At 42.4% G+C, this 20,235-nt stretch overlaps 1 protein-coding gene across 2 annotated transcripts in view; it reads right to left on the reverse strand.

The window, feature by feature from the left end:
• Positions 1 to 20,235, reverse strand: part of LOC132395499 (protein DBF4 homolog A-like) — an 81,807-nt gene that overhangs the window by 37,851 nt on the left and 23,721 nt on the right. For both annotated transcript variants that reach the window (XM_059972211.1, XM_059972210.1), the window contains exons 5-10: positions 19,743 to 19,787; positions 14,431 to 14,500; positions 9,498 to 9,568; positions 4,269 to 4,314; positions 2,776 to 2,821; positions 124 to 255 (exon numbers count right to left, since the gene is read on the reverse strand). In XM_059972211.1, the coding sequence (XP_059828194.1) occupies positions 124 to 255; positions 2,776 to 2,821; positions 4,269 to 4,314; positions 9,498 to 9,568; positions 14,431 to 14,500; positions 19,743 to 19,787 (410 nt within the window). The remainder of the gene's footprint in view (positions 1 to 123; positions 256 to 2,775; positions 2,822 to 4,268; positions 4,315 to 9,497; positions 9,569 to 14,430; positions 14,501 to 19,742; positions 19,788 to 20,235) is intronic.

Genomic DNA, 20,235 nt, shown 5'->3' on the forward strand with positions numbered 1-20,235 from the left:
CAACAGAATCCAAAATGGCATATTTGTCAGATGTCTGACATTTTCAATTTTTAACTTTTTTTTTAATTGAATTTACTGATTGTACACATCTTTACAGCAAATGATAATTCATTATTTACGTACCTGGCTTTTCCTTTATTTTGCTTATCAATGCCTTTGCTTTTCTTGTCAATATCAAAGGGACTACAGGGAGTTGCACTGTGGTAGTTAACCTCTGGGTAGCAATCCAGCTGTATGTATAAAGGTCTGTAATGTCTAGATAAAACAACATTTAAATAAAAATCATTTAAATTAAAAAATTGTTTTTTCACAAGCAACTGACAACATATTTTGGAACTTTAAGATCTCCCTTTTATATACTGTACAAATATGAGTTACTTGCTGCAATTCAATGCTTCTTCTTAAACAAAAATGTTAAGTGGAAGTTAAACACTTCTGCTAAGATGGCATCACGTTCAGATGCAATGGCCTCTCAGGGGCCAACCAAAGGTGTTTTTGTCTTTTTTATAAATGTCTTGTTTACGATCGCAGGATAACGCTGGACATTAAGAACTTCAAATACCGCAGGTCTACACCGCAGGTCAGCAAGCTGCTCGGTAGTAGAGGTGCCAGATTTGGTGCGGACCATGTTGCTGCCTGCTACAGCAAGGCATTGGATTCAATGCACAAAGGCAGTATGCAGTCTAACAGCGAGTGATTGTCTTTTATATTTCTCTTGTAATTGCAAAACCCCAAGGACATTGATAGTGCAAAATGCGATAAGCCTGTTTCTCTTATTTATAGGCGAGACTGAGGGGGAGTAGCGTGGCCTCAGCTGTAACAAGGACTAGGCCTAAAGCCACGTGCTTTCCTGCTACAACAATCCAGGAGAGGTGATGTGGAGATGATGTAGTGTGTCTTCCATGCTGGGTTGAGGGCTGGCCCCTTCCTTCAGTGGTGCACTCCAGTATTTAATCAGTGGAATGACAAGCTGGATTGCATCCTACGTATGTTCAAAAGTAGGCTGTTGAGAACTGCTTGTTCTTGCCGAGAACACCCATGCACCATCAATTTACAAGATGCTTCTCTCAGGGACCTGGGTTATATTATTTTTGTGTAACAATTATGTTTACTCGCTAACTTATATGTGCCTCGTAGTGTATGACTGTTGCTACTACATGTAGCACCTTGGGTCCAGAAAAATGCTGCACAACTTGGCTGTATTCATGGATATTCATGTGTGGTTGAATGATAATTAAGCTTGAACTTGAAACAGAGGTGTTCATACTTCTGGAATTTTCAGAGATTCTGTTTCCCTTTTGCAGGAGGGTCAATAAATACAGGATATAAATTTGAAATAGTTGGTACAAGAGCCAGGGAACTGAAGATTTTCTTTTCTTCCAGCAAGTTATGATCACTTTGGATGCATTGCTTAAAGGACGGCAGCAGTAAATTCTCTGAAAGCATTCAAAGATAAACTGAACATGTATTGCAAAGCCAAAACCTTCCAGATAATGAAACAAATCAGGTTTTTTTTTTAAGAGTCAGCATGATGAACTGAATGATCTCTTGTACTTTTAAGATCCTTAAAACATAGGACAGTATTGATCAGGAAAGGGACCTTTTGCCCACGATGTCTATGCCGACATTGATGCCAATTTAAACCGATACACCTGCTTGAACATCCCATATCCCTGCATTTCCATCTGTTCTTTTAACAGCCTAAGTGCCTATTAAACATTTCCTTAGTTTCTGTACATACCACTCCCACCACCCCAATGTTGCAAGCAAAGCATAACAATTCAGGACATGATCAAATCTATGAAATACAGGTATGGCGGGATCTGCTTAAGATCCAATGAAATACAGCTTCATTTGGATCAGAAGACAAGAACGCTTCAAAATATTCTTCAAGAATGTCATTAAGGAGGAAAAGTAATGTGGTAAAGATACATAAAGATGGAATTACAATTTTGTGTTCCATAGGTACACAAATTAAATCTGGGAATGAGCAAGAACCCAGAATTGAATGTCCACTACTTAGGTCATGGACAGTGGAGGTTCTTGCATGGCGGTAAGTTTACAGAGTTCAATAAAAAATTGTGCTGGAACAGTTTAGAGATTTAATCAGCAGAGAAGGGATGGCAATATCACAGACCAGAAATGTGGGGATTGGTGAAAGCATGGTCTGAACATCTCAGAATAAGATAATACACCAAATTTGCAAAGGTTCAGTTTCAGAACAATGGACAGAGAAAGGAAATGAATTGGTAACTGGACAATAGAGCTTATACCAGGGCCGAAAGACAATGGCTCTCTGGTCTTCCTCATACTTAGTAGCTGGAAATATATACTCAGCCAATATTGGATATCAGCCAAACAAGCAGGCAGAATTATAAGGAAACTCTTGGTAACATCAATATATACGTGTATCAGATGCTATTGCCAAATAGAAACAATAATTAGGAAACAGAAAGTGGCCAAGGATAACACAATGGTGTGTGTGTGTCAGAATAGCCAATGCTGATAAATCTGTTGACATGACTCTGCAGAGAAAAATGGAAACAGCTGTGTGTGCCTGACCCAAATAGACAATATATCAAAGAGGGGCTGGAGGGGAGTTATGGAACCAACCATCCGATGAAAAAAAAGTTAGCCTGATTTCCCCCCGTAGATGCTGCCTCACTTACTTCTGACAATTCCTTTCATCTTAATCTTCCAGAACTAGCTACGTTTTAGCTTTAGAGAATATAGTGAATGCATTGAGTATATTTAATATAAATACATTTAACTTACCGATTTGTGGCTTCAACTTTGATAAAAGGCTTCTTCAGTCTTCCTGCTAATAATTCAAAGTTTTAATAAGTGAAATCAAGGCAAAAATGTAATCCCCTTTAGGGTTTGAAAGTTGACAGCAAAATGATTAACATCTGAACAAAGTAGGTACTATGTTTTTACTACATTTCTTACTATAATCTTAATTTTATTATTGATTATATAAGCAGGATTAAATACAAACCTACAAATTTCTAAATCAGTTAAGAAGCATTGCACTGAAGACATATAAAAAGGTTAACATTACAAAATCTACCAAAAATACATGACAGAAATTGCTGATTTAATATTCTAACCGCAGTTACTGAACTGTTTTCAAATATCAGTGACTCTTCTACGATGGTGTTGAAGTTAGATGAGAATTGCTCTATATCAATTGAATTTAATTACACTAAGTTACAAGTTAACCTATAAATATAAAAGTTCTTAAATATTTTCAGAACCTATTTTACTTAATGATAAACATTAGGAGTTAATGTGAGAAAACTAAGTGGAAGAGATAACTAACAAATGCTGTTGAAATACATCATCCATAATATGGTTATATGTAATGTCAACAGAAAAAAAGAAAAGGTCAATTTTTTTGAATAAAATAATGCAGAATTCCACAGATAAAAAATAGATCTTGCACAAATTAACAAATTAAATCTTGCCAAAGTGGTCAATGAATCAGTGTACCTAATGTTATTATTTTATGAATATACAACTTCAGCCACTGAATATCAATCTGTACTATACAGGAGTGGTATCACGAGTGCAGTTAAATAGAGAGTAAATATAATGTTACTTTGCCACTTTACTCATGTTTACCAAACTACGTTGCACAACTTTGCTATTTTGTGAAAAGTGTAAACGAAAGGTTTATTTATACTTTCACAAATATCACTTGCCTACCTAACTTCTATAAATTATTATTGAAGGTGAATTTAAAAAGGACATTTTATTAGGTGCACTACTTTAAGAAAGATACTTGACACTACATTGAAATTGAAAATGGTGGTCAATGAAATTTAACTACAGTACTTCTCCTGCTTCTGATTCATAACCAAAGAGTACTTAGCCAAGTTATTTTTCATATTCCATCAATTCCTCTGTATTGTTTACTTCAGTTCCATTACTGGGAAATCCTCATCCAATTCTGTAAACCTGCCTCTGCTACAATTCTTTGTCTCCTTTTACTTCCCTGATGCACCATCAATAACTCTCTGAGACGGGAGGCGAGATATCGGCTTTTATTGACTGGAAGAAAGAACAAGCAGTAATTGACCACCATGCTACATCCTGGAGACTGAGGGCAGGGCTCAGGCCTCAATCGCCTTTATACCGGGGTCTGTGGGAGGAGCCACAGGAGCAGTCAGCAGGTATGTCCAGATGGGTATATGTAGTTCACCACATTCCCAAAATAAAATTGAGTAAATTGGCATGTAAGATATTTTCATATGTTCAGAACCTACCTTTTGTTTTATGACCACTAGACAGGACAGTTCGATTGCTTTTCACCTAAATAAAACAAAACGTTTGATAAACATTATTCTCCAAAAGCAGAGAACAATCAAGTAATCCTGATTATCATATGTTGTGGAGGTAAACCTAAAAGGGTAAGTATAGCATGCTGTCCCCACCACTTACACAATCACTACTAATCTATACTTGTAATAAATATATCCAGCAAAAAAATTAAATAAATCTGTTAATTACAAAAGCAGTATTTAACTTTACTGTAGTAGATCTTTTTTGCAGCTCTGTTGATTTTCAGCAAGCCTCCATTGTTTTCCAAAGCATGTAATTTGATTCCTACTCATTATATGGGCTCAGAAAACTACACCGTGATTTTTCTAAACTCATAAAACACTTAAAAGTTGATGTTTTTAAGTTACAAATGGATGTGATTCTTGTCCCAGGACAGCTCACCGCCTTAGAGATCCAAAGGGTTCAATGTTTGAGTTTAATATAAAGATTGAATACCAATATAATTCAAACTGCTAATGCCATAAAATCTTGAATTTTGATTTTTTATCTATTAGTCAAAGGCAGTTTTAAACATCATAACATCAAAATTCAGCAGGCTGTTTTTGAAATTATCAAGAACTGAGTAACAGAACATAGAACACATACAGCACAGTAAAGGCCCTTCAGCCTACGATGGTGTGCTGACCCTTTAATCTAACCCTAAGGTCAATCTAACCCTTCCCTCATACATAGCTCCCTATTTTTCTTTGATCCATATGCCTGTTTCTTAAATGTCCCTATTGTATCTCTCTCAACCACCACCACTGACTGGTAGGGTATCCCACGCATTCTCTGTGTTAAAAAAACTACCTCTAACATCCCCCTTATACATTCCTCCACACACCTAAAAGTTATGCACTCTTGTATTAGCCATTTCTGCCTGGGAAAAAAAAGTTTCTGGCTGTCCACTCTATCTACGCTTCATATCATCTTCTATAGTTCTATTAAGTCACTCCTCATACCCCTCTCCAAAGCAAAAAGCCATAGCTCACTCAAACTATCCTCATAAGACATCCTCTTTAATTCAGGCTGCATCCTGGTAAATCTCCTCTGCACCCTCTCTAAAGCTTTCATTTATTTCCTATAATGAGGTGATCAGAACTGAACATAATACTCCAAGTGTGGTCTAACCAAATTTTTATAGAGCTGCAACATTACCATGCAGCGCTTGAACATAATCCTTCCTCTCCACTAATTAAAATCAGAATCGGGTTTATTATCACTGGCATGTGACGTGAAATTTGTTAACTTAGCAGCAGCAGTTCAAAGCTACATATAATCTAACAGAGAGTAATTATAATAGATAAAATAAAACATAACAATAGATAAACAAGTAAATCAATTATGTATACTGAATCGATTTTAAAAATGTGCAAAAACAGAAATACTGTATATTAAAAAAAGTGAGGTAGTGGCTAAAGCTTCAATGTCCATTTAGGAATCGGATGGCAGAGGGTAAGAAGCTGTTCTTGGATCACTGAGTGTGTGTCTTCAGGTTTCTGTTCCTCCTATCTGATGGTAACAGTGAGAAAAGGGCATGCCCTGGGTGCTGAAGGTCCTTAATAATGGACGCTGCCTTTCTGAGACACTGTTCTCTAAAGATGTCCTGGGTACTTTGTAGGCTAGTGCCCAAGATGGAGCTGACTAGATTTACAACCTTCTGTAACTTCTTTTGGTCCTGTCCAGTAGCCCTTCCATACCAGACAGTGATGCAGCCTGTCAGAATGTTCTCCATGGTACAAATATATAAATTTTTGAGTGTATTTGTTGACATGCCAAGTCTCTTCAAACTCTATTAGGAGTATAGCCTTCTTTATAACTACATTGTTATAATTTGACCAGTTTAGATCCTCAGAGATGTTGACACCCAGATGTTGAAAACCAACATATCAAGACTCCTTCTATCAACACTATCATGTTGCCCTGCACCTTTGAGGGATTTATGGATACGGACCCAAGACCCATCTGTTCCACCATTTTTAGAAATTCTGCCATTAACCCTGTATTCTGCCTTTAAATTCGACCTTCCAAAGTGAATCATTTCACTTTTCTGATTGAACACCATCTGCCACTTCTCAACGTAGCTCTAAACCCCATCAATGTCCCATGGTAAGATATAACCTTCTACACTTCCACAATGCCAGCAATGGCCGTACCATCTGCAAAATGACTAAATGCACTTCCTCATCCAAGTCATTTATAAAAATCACAAACGGCAGGAGCCAGAACAGATCCTGTGAAATACTACTGATCACTGACCTGCAAGCAGAATATGCTCCATCATATACCATCCTCAGCCTTCCATGATTCAGCCAATTCTGAATCACAGAGCCAAGTTTCCCTGAACCCCATGCCTCCTGACTTTCTGAACGAGCCATGGGGAATCTTGTCAATCTCCTTCCTAAAATCCATATATACCACATCCACTGCTTTGCCTTCATCAATTTGTTTTGTCACTTCCTCACACTCTAATCTTTTGCATCGTAGGGGAATTAAAGGTTATGTGGAAAAGGCAGGTAGGTGGAGATGAGTCCATAGCCAGATCAGCCATGATCTTAATGAATGGTAGCACAGGCTTGACAGGCCAGATGGCCTACTCTTGCTATTTCTTTCGTTCTTCTGTAATTCACTCAGGCTTATGAGGCATGACCTGCGTCTCACAAAGCCATGCTGATTATCCCTAATCAAACTATACTTCTCCAGATGCTCGTAAATTGCATCTCTAAGAATCCTCTCCATTGATTTGTCCACCAAAGTAAGAATCAATGATCCATAATTTCCATGGTTACCTCAATTACCTTGCTTGAACAAAGAAATAACATCTGTCACTCTCCAATCTTTTGGCATTACTCCTGTAGCCATTGATGATACAAAGATCATCATCAAAGGCACAGCAATCTCTTCCCTCGCTTTCTCAGTAATCTGGGGTATTTCCTGTCTGACTCCAAGGACTTACTTATCCTAATGATTTTCAGAAGTTCCAGCACATCCTCCTTCTTAATGTTGACATGTTCCTGCATAATAGCCTGTTCTACGCTGAGCTGACATTCATCAAGATCCTTCTAACTGGTGAATACTGAAGCAAAGTATTCATTAAGGACCTCCACTACCTCAAGTTCAGTACATGAAGCAACATTCCTCTGGACCAAGGTGCATAACAGAGTACACACAACACATAAAGTAATACTACATCTAATAAATTAACAAATAATAAAACATAGTCTAGAAGATTGACATTTAGCATAAGGTGCATTTACAATACAAGGTAAAATATAAACAGTTGATGCTACTCGTGCTTCATAGGTGGTGGCCGGGAGCTCAGTAGTCTCACAGCCTGGACAGAAGTTGCAGTTCACTGACTCCAAGCTTTTTTATCCCTGATTGATCCTACCCTCACTCTAGTCATCCTCCTGTTTTTCACATATGTGTAGAATGCATTAGGATTTTCCTTAATCCTACTTTCCAAGGACTTCTTATGTTCCCTGCCAGCTCTCTTAATTCCATTCTTAAGCTCCTTCCTGACTACTTTACAGCTCTCTAGAGTCCTGTCTGATCCTTGCTTCTTAAATCTTTAGTTTGCTCCTTTCTTCCTCTTAACTTGATGCACCACATCTCTTGTCAACATAGTTCCTGCACCCCACTCTTCCCTGCCTTAATTGGTCAAAGCTATCCAGAACCTCATATAAGTGCCCCCTTAACAATCTCCACAATCTCCATGAGTATTTCTCCAAGTATATCCATTCCCAAGTTCCTAACTAATATCATAATTTACCCTCCTCTCATTAAATACTTTTCCATACCATCTACTTATTTCCCTATTTCCCTGCCATGGTAAGGGTCACCAACTCCAAAATCCTGACCCACTGAGAGATCTTATAGCTTGTTTCATTGCCTAGTACCAGATCGACTAGGGCCTCTCCCTCTAATTGGCCTTCCTGGACCAACCTAACAAATTACACCCCATTTGAACTTTTTGCACTAAGGAAGTGCCAATCAATACTAGGGAAGTTGAAATCACCTATGACAACAACCGTGTTATTTTTATATCTTTCCAAATCTGTCTCCCGATCCCAATCTCCACCTCAATATATCTGTTGCAATGGATGGAGGAGTATATATAGAACATTCCTAATCAAGTGATTGCCTCCTTCCTGTCTGACTCAGTTGCCAATCCCTCCATGATGTCCCTCCCTTTCTACAGATGTGATGCCATCCCTGATTAGCAATTCCATTTCCTCATTTCTTTCAGTCATTATAAACCTCTCTAATGGTCACAACACTGCAGTTTAACGCACTAATCAATGCTCTGTTCATTGCCTTGCTCTTAAGTAGCTCATCACGTTAAAATACACATTTCAACCCAGGTAACTAATTGCAATTATGCTCTGTCAACTGTTTATTCTTCCACAGTCTCTCAAAATGCTGTATCCACCTTTAAAACAACTGCCCAGTCTCTTGCCCTGTCACTTCAGTTCTCACCCCCCTGCCAAATTAATTTACCCTCTCCCCAACTCTAGCAAACTTCCCTGCAAGAATGTTGGTCCCCATTGAGCTTCAGTGCAAATCATCCTTTTGTACAGGTCTTACCTTCCCCAAAAGGGATGCCAATGAAACCCTGCCTCCTATATCAATTCATGAACTATACATTCCTCTGCCAAATTGTCCTATTTTTACCCTTATGTCACATGGCACAGGCAGCAATCCAGCGATTACCAGCCTTGAGGTCTGATTTTTCAGCTTCCATGAGGTACATGCTACTGGCCAGGAATTCAATTATACTACGCTACCTAGGCACTAATAAACAAAGAAAGAGACACCCGATAGAAACCTCAAACTAGCCTCGGCCTCTCCTCGCTGAAGCCTCTTGAGTCAAAACTTCAACCTTCTCACTCAAACCCTGACCCACCTACAACATGGCTGTTCCGTATAAGCCTAACTTCTTTTTATTGGCCCTTGCCAAGTGCCTAGTAATCTAAATTATCTCAATCTCCACAAAAAGTCTGCACAATTTACATCTGCCACTGAAAACTCCACAAGCAACTGCCTCTGCGATTTCAGTATTGGCAGGAAGTCCTGACATGCCCCACTTGCTTTTTAAATCTGGTTTTAAATTTTAATGCAGCAAAGATGATTCTAACATTAATAATGTAAGTCTAAAAATATTCTATACTTACCTCTGTGACAACACTCTCAGGTTCTATGTTTCTGGAGGCCGCCTTCTTCCTAGCAATATATGCTTTTATGTCTAAAATAATGATAAGGTTATAGAAAATATAAAAAATTGAATTGCAGTCAAACTACACAGATAATACCCAAGGTCATGATTTAAGGAGCATTCTTAATGTAGAGAATATAATGCTGTCTGTAAGCAGCTTGTATGTTCTCCCCATAACCATGTGGGTTTCCTCTGGATGCTCTAGATCTCTACCACAATTAAAAGATCTGCAGTTAGGGTTAGTGAGTTGTGGGCAGGCTATGTTGGCACCAAAAGTGCAGTGATACTTATAGACAGTCAAGCACAATCCTCGCTGATTTGATTTGACACAAACAATGCATTTTTGATGTACATATGACAAATAAAGTTAATCTGTAGCGGTGTGCTACACGCAGCGCTAAAATTACGACACGGAGTCGGTAACTGCAGTCGAAGGAAAAAACTTTATTCGAAAACTTCAGCCACACTTTTAAGCCTCCCTCAACCGGCCCCCCCATGGCGCAGAGGCTCCAAAGCTCTGTGCTCGCAAACCCCCGTAGGCTATCTAATTGTGAGTCGGTTCGGATGCGCCAGGAAATAGGTCGCCACATAACCCCCCCCCCAGAACCGGCGATACACCCCCCAATGTCCACAGTCTGGGCCAGAACCTGCTCGGGAGGTCGGCCTCTGCGCCGAGGCACCGGAAACTCGGCCGGTTGCGCCAGGTCCACATGGACCGGTTTGAGGCGGTCCACCGTGAAAACCTCCTCTTTCCCCCCAACGTCCAGCACGAACGTGGACCCGTTGTTCTGGAGCACCATAAACGGCCCCTCGTATGGCCGCTGCAGCGGCAGCCGATGCCCGTCCCTTCGTACAAACACAAACTTACAGTTCTGTAGGTCTTTGGGTACGCAGGTCGGGTGCCGCCCGTGCTGTGAAGTGGGTATGGGGGCCAGGTTACCGAGCTTCTCGCGTAGTCTGCCCAGGACTGCTGCGGGTTCTTCCTCTGGCCCCCTTGGGGCTGGTAGGAACTCCCCGGGGACGACCAGGGGCGCGCCGTATACCAACTCGGCCGACGAGGCGTGCAGGTCGTCCTTGGGCGCTGTGCGGATGCCGAGTAGGTCCCAGGGAAGCTCGTCCGCCCAGTTGGCTCCTCGCAGGCGGGCCATGAGGGCCGACTTCAGGTGACAGTGGAAACGCTCCACTAGCCCGTTCGACTGTGGGTGGTAGGCAATTGTGTGGTGCAGCTGAGTCCCCAAAAGGCTGGCCATAGCTGACCACAGGCTGGAGGTGAACTGGGCGCCTCTGTCGGAGGTAATGTGGGCTAGTACACCAAAGCGAGATATCCAGGTGGTGATCAGGGCTCGGGCGCAAGATTCAGAGGAGGTGTCGGTGAGCGGGACCGCCTCTGGCCATCTTGTGAACCGGTCCACGATAGTCAGGAGGTGCCGCGCTCCGCGCGACACTGGCAGGGGGCCCATGATATCCACATGAATGTGGTCGAAACGCCGGTGGGCGGGATGGAACTGCTGCGGTGGGGCTTTGGTGTGCCGCTGCACCTTGGCCGTCTGGCAGTGCATGCACGTTTTGGCCCATTCACTGACCTGTTTCCGGAGTCCGTGCCAAACGAACCTGCTGGAAACCATCCGGACAGTTGTCCGGATGGAGGGATGCGCCAAGTTATGAATGGACTCGAAAATGCGGCGCCGCCATGCTGTCGGGACGACTGGACGGGGCTGGCCGGTGGCGACGTCACAGAGTAGGGTCCTCTCACCTGGGCCCACGGGGAGGTCCTGGAGCTGCAAACCGGAGACTGCGGTTCTGTAACTCGGAATCTCCTCATCCACCTGCTGCGCCTCTGCCAGTGCCTCAAAGTCTACCCCTTGGGAAAGGGCATGAACGGTAGGGCGAGAGAGCGCGTCCGCCACGACATTGTCCTTACCTGAGACGTGCCGGACATCCGTCGTGTATTCAGAGATGTAGGACAGGTGGCGTTGCTGGCGGGACGACCGGGGTCGGACGCTTTCGTAAACGCAAAGGTAAGCGGTTTGTGGTCCGTGAACGCGGTGAAGGGCCGACCTTCTAGGAAGTACCTGAAATGCCGGATTGCCAGGTAGAGCGCCAACAGTTCCCGGTCGAAAGCACTGTACTTAAGCTCGGGTGGTCGCAGGTGTTTGCTGAAAAACGCCAGGGGTTGCCAGCGACCTGCGATGAGTTGCTCCAGCACCCCACCGACTGCCGTGTTTGATGCGTCCACTGTGAGGGCGGTAGGGGCGTCCATTCTGGGATGTACTAGCATTGCGGTGTCCGCCAAAGCTTCCTTCGTTTGAATGAAAGCGGCGGCGGACTCCTCGTCCCAGGTAATGTCCTTGCTTGGACCCGACATCAGGGCGAACAGGGGGTGCATGATCCGGGCAGCTGATGGGAGGAAGCGGCGGTAGAAATTGACCATACCTACGAATTCCTGAAGGCTTTTGATCGTGGTGGGTCGGGGAAAGAGGCGGACGGCATCTACCTTAGCGGGCAGAGGGGTTGCCCCGTCTTTAGTAATCCTGTGGCCCAGGAAGTCAATGGTATCGAGTCCGAACTGGCATTTGGCGGGGTTGATTGTAAGACCGTACTCACTCAGTCGGGCGCAGAGTTGACGGAGATGGGACAGATGCTCCCGACGACTGCTGCTGGCTATGAGGATGTCATCCAAATAGATGAATGCGAAGTCCAGGTCCCGTCCCACCGCGTCCATTAACCGCTGGAACGTCTGTGTGGCATTCTTCAGGCCGAACGGCATGCGGAGGAACTCGAAAAGGCCAAAAGGGGTGATGAGAGCCGTTTTGGGGACGTCGTCAGGATGCATCGGGATTTGATGGTACCCTCGGACGAGATCTACCTTGGAGAAGATCCGTGCACCGTGCAGGTTTGCTGCAAAGTCCTGAATGTGCGGCACAGGGTAGCGGTCCAGTGTGGTAGCCTCGTTCAGCCTGCGGTAGTCGCCGCACGGTCTCCAGTCCCCCGTCGCTTTGGGCACCATGTGCAGGGGGGAGGCCCATGGGCTGTCGGACCGTCGGATGATCCCCAGTTCCTCCATCCTCTGGAACTCCTCCTTCGCCAGTCGGAGCTTGTCCGGGGGAAGCCGCCGAGCGCGGGCGTGGAGGGGTGGTCTCTGGGTCGGGATGTGGTGCTGTACGCCGTGCCTGGGCATAGCCGCTGTGAACTGCGGTGCCAGAACCGATGGGAACTCCGCCAGGACCCTGGTGAAGTCGTTGTCGGACAACGTGATGGAGCCGAGGTGAGGGGCTGGCAACTGGGCTGCACCCAGGGAGAACGTCTGAAAGGTCTCGGCGTGTACCAGTCTCTTCCTGGGCAGGTCGACCAGTAGGCTGTGAGCCCGCAAAAAATCCGCACCCAGAAGCGGTTGGGCTACGGCGGCCAGTGTGAAGTCCCACGTGAACTGGCTGGAGCCGAACTGTAGCTGCACCTGACGGGTGCCATAGGTTCTTACTGTGCTGCCATTCACGGCCCTCGGGGGGGACCCGGTGCCCTGCTGCGGGTGTCGTAACTCGTCGGAGGTAAAACGCTGATCTCAGCCCTAGTATCGACCAAAAACCGGCGTCCCGACCTTCTATCCCACACATACAGGAGGCTATCCCGATGGCCAGCCGCCGTAGCCATCAGCGGCGGCTGGCCCTGGCGTTTCCCGGGAACTTGCAGGGCGGGCGACAACGGCGGGCTTCTGCGCCCCACCGCTGGTGGTAGAAGCACCAGTGTTCATTGGGCCGGGGGTTGGCGGGCTCTGCGGCCGGGCCTGGACTGGTTTGCTGCCGGGAGCGTGGCTGGGAGATCTGTGCGATGGACGCCCCGCTCACCTTTTTGGCGTTCCACAGCAAGTCCGCCCGGGCTGCCACCTTCCGGGGGTCACTGAAATCCGCGTCGGATAGCAGCAGGTGTATGTCCTCGGGCAGCTGCTCCAGGAATGCCTGCTCAAACATGAGGCATGTGTGTCCGTCGGCCAGGGACAACATCTCATTCATTAAAGCCGATGGAGGTCTGTCGCCCAAGCCATCCAGGTGCAGTAAACGGGCAGCCCGCTCGCGCTGTGAGAGTCCGAAAGTCCTGAGGAGCAGGGCTTTGAATTCCGTGTACTTGCTGTCTGCCGGGGGCGACTGTACGAACTCCGCGACCTGGGCCGCTGTGTCCTGGTCGAGTGAGCTCACCACGTAGTAGTTGTGGGTGTCTTCTGAGGTGAACTGGCGATCGTGGAATTGGGCTTCGGCTTGCTGGAACCATAGGTCCGGGCGCTGTGTCCAGAAACCCGGCAGTTTCAACAAAACCGCATGAACAGAGGCGGCGTCGGTCATTTCTGGTCCAAAAATCGTTTGGACCGTCGGGGTCACCAATTGTAGCGGTGTGCTACACGCAGCGCTAAAATTAAGACACGGAGTCGGTAACTGCAGTCGAAGGAAAAAACTTTATTCGAAAACTTCAGCCACACTTTTAAGCCTCCCTCAACCGGCCCCCCATGGCGCAGAGGCTCCAAAGCTCTGTGCTCGCAAACCCCCGTAGGCTATCTAATTGTGAGTCGGTTCGGATGCGCCAGGAAATGGGTCGCCACAAATCTTTATATTTAATGAGAGCATTATCAAACACAATTTTACTCCAATCTGCAAAAAGAAATACTTGGGCAACAACCCAAAGTGGCAAAGTGGCAAGTTTCATGGAATATCTTAAAAATGGAGGAAATAATTTACTTGAAAGGTAGTAAGCAATTACAGAGAGAATTCCAAAGCTCGGGGATAGAAAGCTGGCAGCATGACCAGTGCATTTAAAACTGGGCAATTTGGCTTTGTGTCTCTTGGGGTTGCAGGGCCAAAAGAGATACAAATATAGATATAAAACAAAATAAAGTGAAAGGATACCATCCACATAGAGTATTCGCACTCCCCAAGCTACCGCATTTGACAGGATACTGTTTCCATGGACAAATTCCTAATGTCGAAGGGTAGAGATAGATTTAGGACAGTCTTAAATATCCAAACAATATATTTCATAAAACAGCATCAGTACAAGTGAATGCTAATTTTTTTAAATTAATAATTAAATATATCACCAAATGACATTCAAAGATGTTGCTGGGACAGTTCTATGAACATTTATTAGATAAGTAGACTGGTAGCTCCTTTTATAATATATTCCCAATTACTATTGCTATGAAATGCTCAGAAAACAAAAAGTTAATTAGCCTCAAATGATACAGTAAAATGAATAACTTTAAGAGACACTTCTGTTTTGTAGAAAAAACAAACTGCACATGTTTAGCTGTGCTTGGACTAAGAGAAAAATGGAAAAAAATCTTCATGAAATCTTTTAATATAAAAATGTAGAACGCACTTCTAACATGTGAGTAATTCAATTGGTTTGGCACAACATTGTGGGCTGAAGAGCCTCTTCTTATGCTTTACTGTTCTATGTTCTAAATCTCATTCTCCATTCTAAGACAGTGGATTCTGGTTAATTGGGTCATCAGTTAAATCAGGGCAGCCAATTATTTGGGCAACTCTTAAAGAACAAAAGCTAATCATGAAAATAGCAGAGATTCTCTCCATTTATTTGGGGCACTAAACAGCTTAATTGGGATAGGAGACTATTGCCAAATGGTTTCTAACTAATATCAGTCGCATGAACCTGTGTGGCCACTAGACACTAAAACATGCTTAGAGTAAACAGTTTTTAAATAGTGCCAATTGCATATGTTTGCTTTCAAAAAGCAGTAATTTTTATCATTGCTAGTTGGCAATAAATAAACAGTAAGAGAACTGAAAACCGTTTTACTCATTGCAGTTTCAAGCATTGAGGCTCAGAGATGCCAGAAATGGCTGGGAGTGAAAATGAAAGGATTTCACTACTTGAACAAGTTAATAACTATGGAGAATTTGAAGGTATTGACAGCCATCTTGAACAGTACAACGACTGTGAAGATCTGGAGGATGCAATAGATTTAATGCATTTTTGTGAAACTTCAGCTAAATGGAAAAGCAGTTTAACTGAGCCAAAATATACTGTGTCTCAATTTCCAAAGTCCACTGCACAAGTCATAAAGGACAAAATGTTCATTCTGTTCTATTAACAGCTCAATTTTTTTCATTGTTTTCTTCTATTTTAAGTTTTGTCACTCCATTGAAAGATGTGAAAGGATGTTACAGGCAGAACTGGCAACTCAATATTCCGGGGTTAAAGGATGAGGGGTGACATTACTAGTCAGGAAAATGTCACAGCAGTACTCCATAAAGACAGACTGGAAAATATGTCTAGTGAGGTGTTATGGGTGGAGCTGAGAAATAAGAAAGGCATGACCATTTTAATGGGGCTATTACAGACCATCCAACAGTCATAGGGATCTAGAGGAACAAATTTGTAAAGAGATCACAGACAGTTGTAAGAAACATAAGGTTGTTATACAAGGTGATTTTAACTTTCCATATATTGAATGGGAATCCAATACTGTAAAATGACTAGATGGGATAGACTTTGTCAAACATGTTCAGGAAAGTTTCCTTCTTCAGTATATAGAAATTCCAACGAAAGAGTATGCAATACTGAATCTGCTGTTAAAGAATGACACAGGGCAGGTGACAGAAGTTTGTGTAGGGGAGCACTTTGCATCTAGTGACCACAATACCATTAGTTTTGAAGTAAATGTGCAGAAAGATAGATCTGGTCTGCAGGTCGAGATTCTAATTGGAGCAAGGCCAATTTTGATAGTGTTAGAAATGATCTGGCAAATGTGGATTGGAACAGACTGTTTTCTGGCAAAGGTGTACTTAGTAAGAGGAAGGCCTTTAGAAACAAAATATTTACTTTACAAAGCTTGTATATGCCTGTCAGAATAAAAGATAAACAAGTATAGGGAACCTTAGTTTTCAAGAGATATTAAGGCCTGGTTGAGAGGAAAAAAGGTGCATAGCAGGTATAGACAGGTAGGAACAAATGAGCTGCTTGTGGAGTTTAAGAAATACAAGAAAACATGTAAGAAAAAAAACTCAGGAGGGCTAAATGAAGGCACAAAGTTGCTCTAGCAGACAAGGTGGAAGAGAATCCTAAGGGATTCTACAGATATGTTAAGAGCAAAAGAATTGCAAGGAACAAAATTGGTTCTCTGAAAGACCAGAATGGTAATCCATGCATGGAGCCAAAACAGTTGAGGGAGATCTTAAGTGCATTCTTTGCATCTGTACTTACTCAAGAGAAGGTCACAGAGTCAATAGAAATGAGGCAAAGCAGCATCAACTTAGAGAACCCTGTACAGATTACAGAGGAGGAGGTGTTTGCTATTCTGAGGCAAATCAGGATGGATAAATCCACAAGGCCTGACAAGGTGTTCCCTTGGATCCTATGGGAGACAAATGCAGAAATTGCTGGGGCCCTAGCAGAGATATTTAAATCATCCTTAGCAACAAGAGAGGTATCAGAGGATTGGAAGATAACCAATGTTGATCTATTGTTTTTAAAAAAGGCTCTAAACATTATCAAGGAAATGATAGGTCGGTGAGTCTGAAATCATTTGTGGGAAAGTTATTGGAAGGTATTCTAAAAAAACCGGATATACAACTTAAGTATTTGGATAGACATGGACTGATTAAGGATAGTCAGCATGGCTTCATGTGTGGTAGGTCATGTCTAACCAACCTTAAGAGTTTTTCAAGGAAGTTACCAGGAAAGCGGATGAAGACAAAGCAATGGATATTGTCTACATGGACCTTAGCAAGACATTCAGTCCCGCGTGGGAGGTTGGTCAAAAAGGTTCAGTTACTTGGCATTTAAGATGAGATAATAATTGGATTAGACATTGGCTTTGCGAGAGAAACCAGAGAGTAGTAGTAGATGGTGGCCTGTGACTAGTGATGTGCTGCAGGGATCGGTGCTGGGTCCTTTGGTGTTTGTCATCTACATCAATGATCTAGGTGGTAATGTGGTCAACTGGATCAGCAAATTTGCAGATGGCACCTAGACTGGGGGTGCAGTGGACAGCAAGGAAGGCCATCATGGCTTGCAGAGGGATCTGCATCTGCTGTAAAAATTGACTGAAAATGGTAGATGGAATTTAAAGCAGACAAATGTGAGGTTCTGCACACTGGTAGGACCAACCAGGGCAGGTCTTACATAGTGAATGGTAGAGCACTGAGGAGCGTGGTAAAACACAGGGATCCAGGAACAAAAGTCCATAATTTGTTGAAAGTATCATCATAATTAGATAGGGTCATAAAGAAAGCTTTAAGCACATTGGCCTTCATAAATTAATGTATTGAGCACAGGAGATGCAATGTTATGTTGAAGTTGTATAAGACATTGGTGAGGCCTAATTTGGAGTATTGTATGCCATTTTGGTCACCTACCTACGGGAAAGATGTAAATAAGCTTGAAAGAGTACAGAGAAAATTTACAAGGATGTTCCCAGGTCTGAAGGACTTGAATTATAAGGAAAAATTTAATAGGTTAGGACTGTATTCTTTAGAACGTAGAAGACTGAGAGGAGATTTGATAGAGGTATACAAAATTATGAGGGGTATAGATAGGGTTAATGAAAGCAGGCTTTTTCCATGAGGCCGGGTGGGACAACAGCCAGAGGTCATGAGTTAAGTGTGAAAGGTGAGAAGTTTGAGGGGAAACTTCTTCACTCAGAGGGTCATGAGAGTCTGGAATGAGCTGCTAGCACAAGTGGTGCATGTAAGCTCAATTTCAATGTTTAAGGGAAGTTTGGACAGGTACATGGATGGTAGGAGTATGGAGGGTTGTGGTCCTGGTGCAGGTCAATGGGAGTAGGCAGTTTAAATAGTTTTGGCATGGATTAGATGGGCTAAAGGGCCTGTTCCTGTGCTGTATTTGCCTATGACTCTAGTTAAATGTGTAAGTAATGCCCCCATCATTTAAAATATGTTTAATAATAATTTATCTCAATCACAGGCCAATATTTGTTACCCAGTTGCCTTAAAGTCAGTTTCAAGGTTATAAGTTATAACATCTTTTGTGTTTACCCATAATCACCATATATAATTGCATCTACCTTTACTTCTCATATTCTCTTATGCCTATTTGGCCCATCAAGTCAAAGCTGATTCAACAAGTATTGCCATCAGCGTCATTCCTTCATTTTCTCCCCTAGATGCAGAATGCATAACTTGCTAGCCCAAAGCATTCTAAACTTCATCAGGGTAGCATACATGGTGGTTGAGCTTCCAGCAGCAGTCAGTCCTACTCTATGCTTTCTAAAGTGTTAAAGTTGTAATGGTAATTGGAATAGAATTTTACAAAATAAACTTAAGAGCTGAAGATTATATTAAAATATTGAACATAATTAAAAAACATTAAACTGAGCAGAAATATTTTAGACAACTTACTTCCCCTTTGCCTCTAAATCTGCCCTTCCACAATTCCCACTAAAATCTTAAATTGGTGCAAAACTCAAGAAATAACTCTCCAGCAAAAATACTGTAGAATCTCAGCAAGACTAGGGTGTACCACTGAATCTTTTTTTTCCAATGGGAAGCTCTGCAGTGGAACAATTAGCAAAGTCTCTTTCCAAATCTGCCAGGACATTTCCATATGTGACAGCACATGCTCAAAAAACATGAACTAATCACCCTTTTTAAACACCTTTGATTCTGTTCAATTCCATCAACATTAACAAGACTTGGCTTATTACATGAATCTACAACAGTAAGTGAACATTTCCACTATCCTGTCTCATGCTACTATCATGCTAACCATTACATATTATGGCAAATCTCATTCGCAATAATTTTGCAGCCTGTGCTTGGTTCATAGCTCATAGATACGCAAACAACACTATTCTTTGGTTTACAGGTTTTTGTGGCCTTTCTGAACCAATTTTATCTTTCAACTACACTTCTTGTGCTCAACATTTGCATGCACATAAGATTTATATGATTTCTAGCCAATTTCTTGTCTGTTATTATATCACATCCTCCATAAACAAACTGATTTTCTTACTAGGCTGCGCATCATCCCCTCAGATTGTGAAAGAAAACGGAATTTGAAAAGCAGATTTAACAACAGCAATTGTAGATTCAATAGGTGTCTGATTGAAATAAATCAGAAATGCCATTCTTAAAACCTACCTCTTACTTTAACATTTACTTTTGAAATCTATCCCTTCTGGAATTTAACTTAAATTTAGAAAGCCATGCGTGTGTCCTCTTGATTAACCACTTACCTGTTCCTTAATAACTTTTTTTACTAAGCTTTTTCCTCTGCTAATCTGTCAAATTAAACAAAAACAATTTTAAGGTATAGATCTCTAATTTTTTGATGAGCCAACAAAACTGACTTCAATAGCAAATAATTCTAAAAACTGCTAATTAGGATTTCAAAATATTACCATTAAGTTACTTAAATTTAGACCAATTCAACATGAATCATTGACATGAAACAGCTTTTCAATTTATTAAAATAAAAAGTAACTTTTTTTGTAGATCCATTGTCATTTTACACTACAAGGAAAAGAGGTTGGAAGATAAAGGAGTCATAAAAAGAAAGGATGTCAGGGCACACTGAGGTGACCCAAATCTGTGAAAAGCATGATACTGACAACCAGAAGATTGAAGTAATTAGGCTAAAAATTGGCACCTGTGAGCTCTTTAGATGGAGACTGTAATCATAAAAATGTATAATTTTAAATTATAGGAAATCATACAGAAAGCAATGAG

Source organism: Hypanus sabinus, chromosome 6 (assembly GCF_030144855.1).
Source record: "Hypanus sabinus isolate sHypSab1 chromosome 6, sHypSab1.hap1, whole genome shotgun sequence".
NCBI lineage: Eukaryota > Metazoa > Chordata > Chondrichthyes > Myliobatiformes > Dasyatidae > Hypanus > Hypanus sabinus.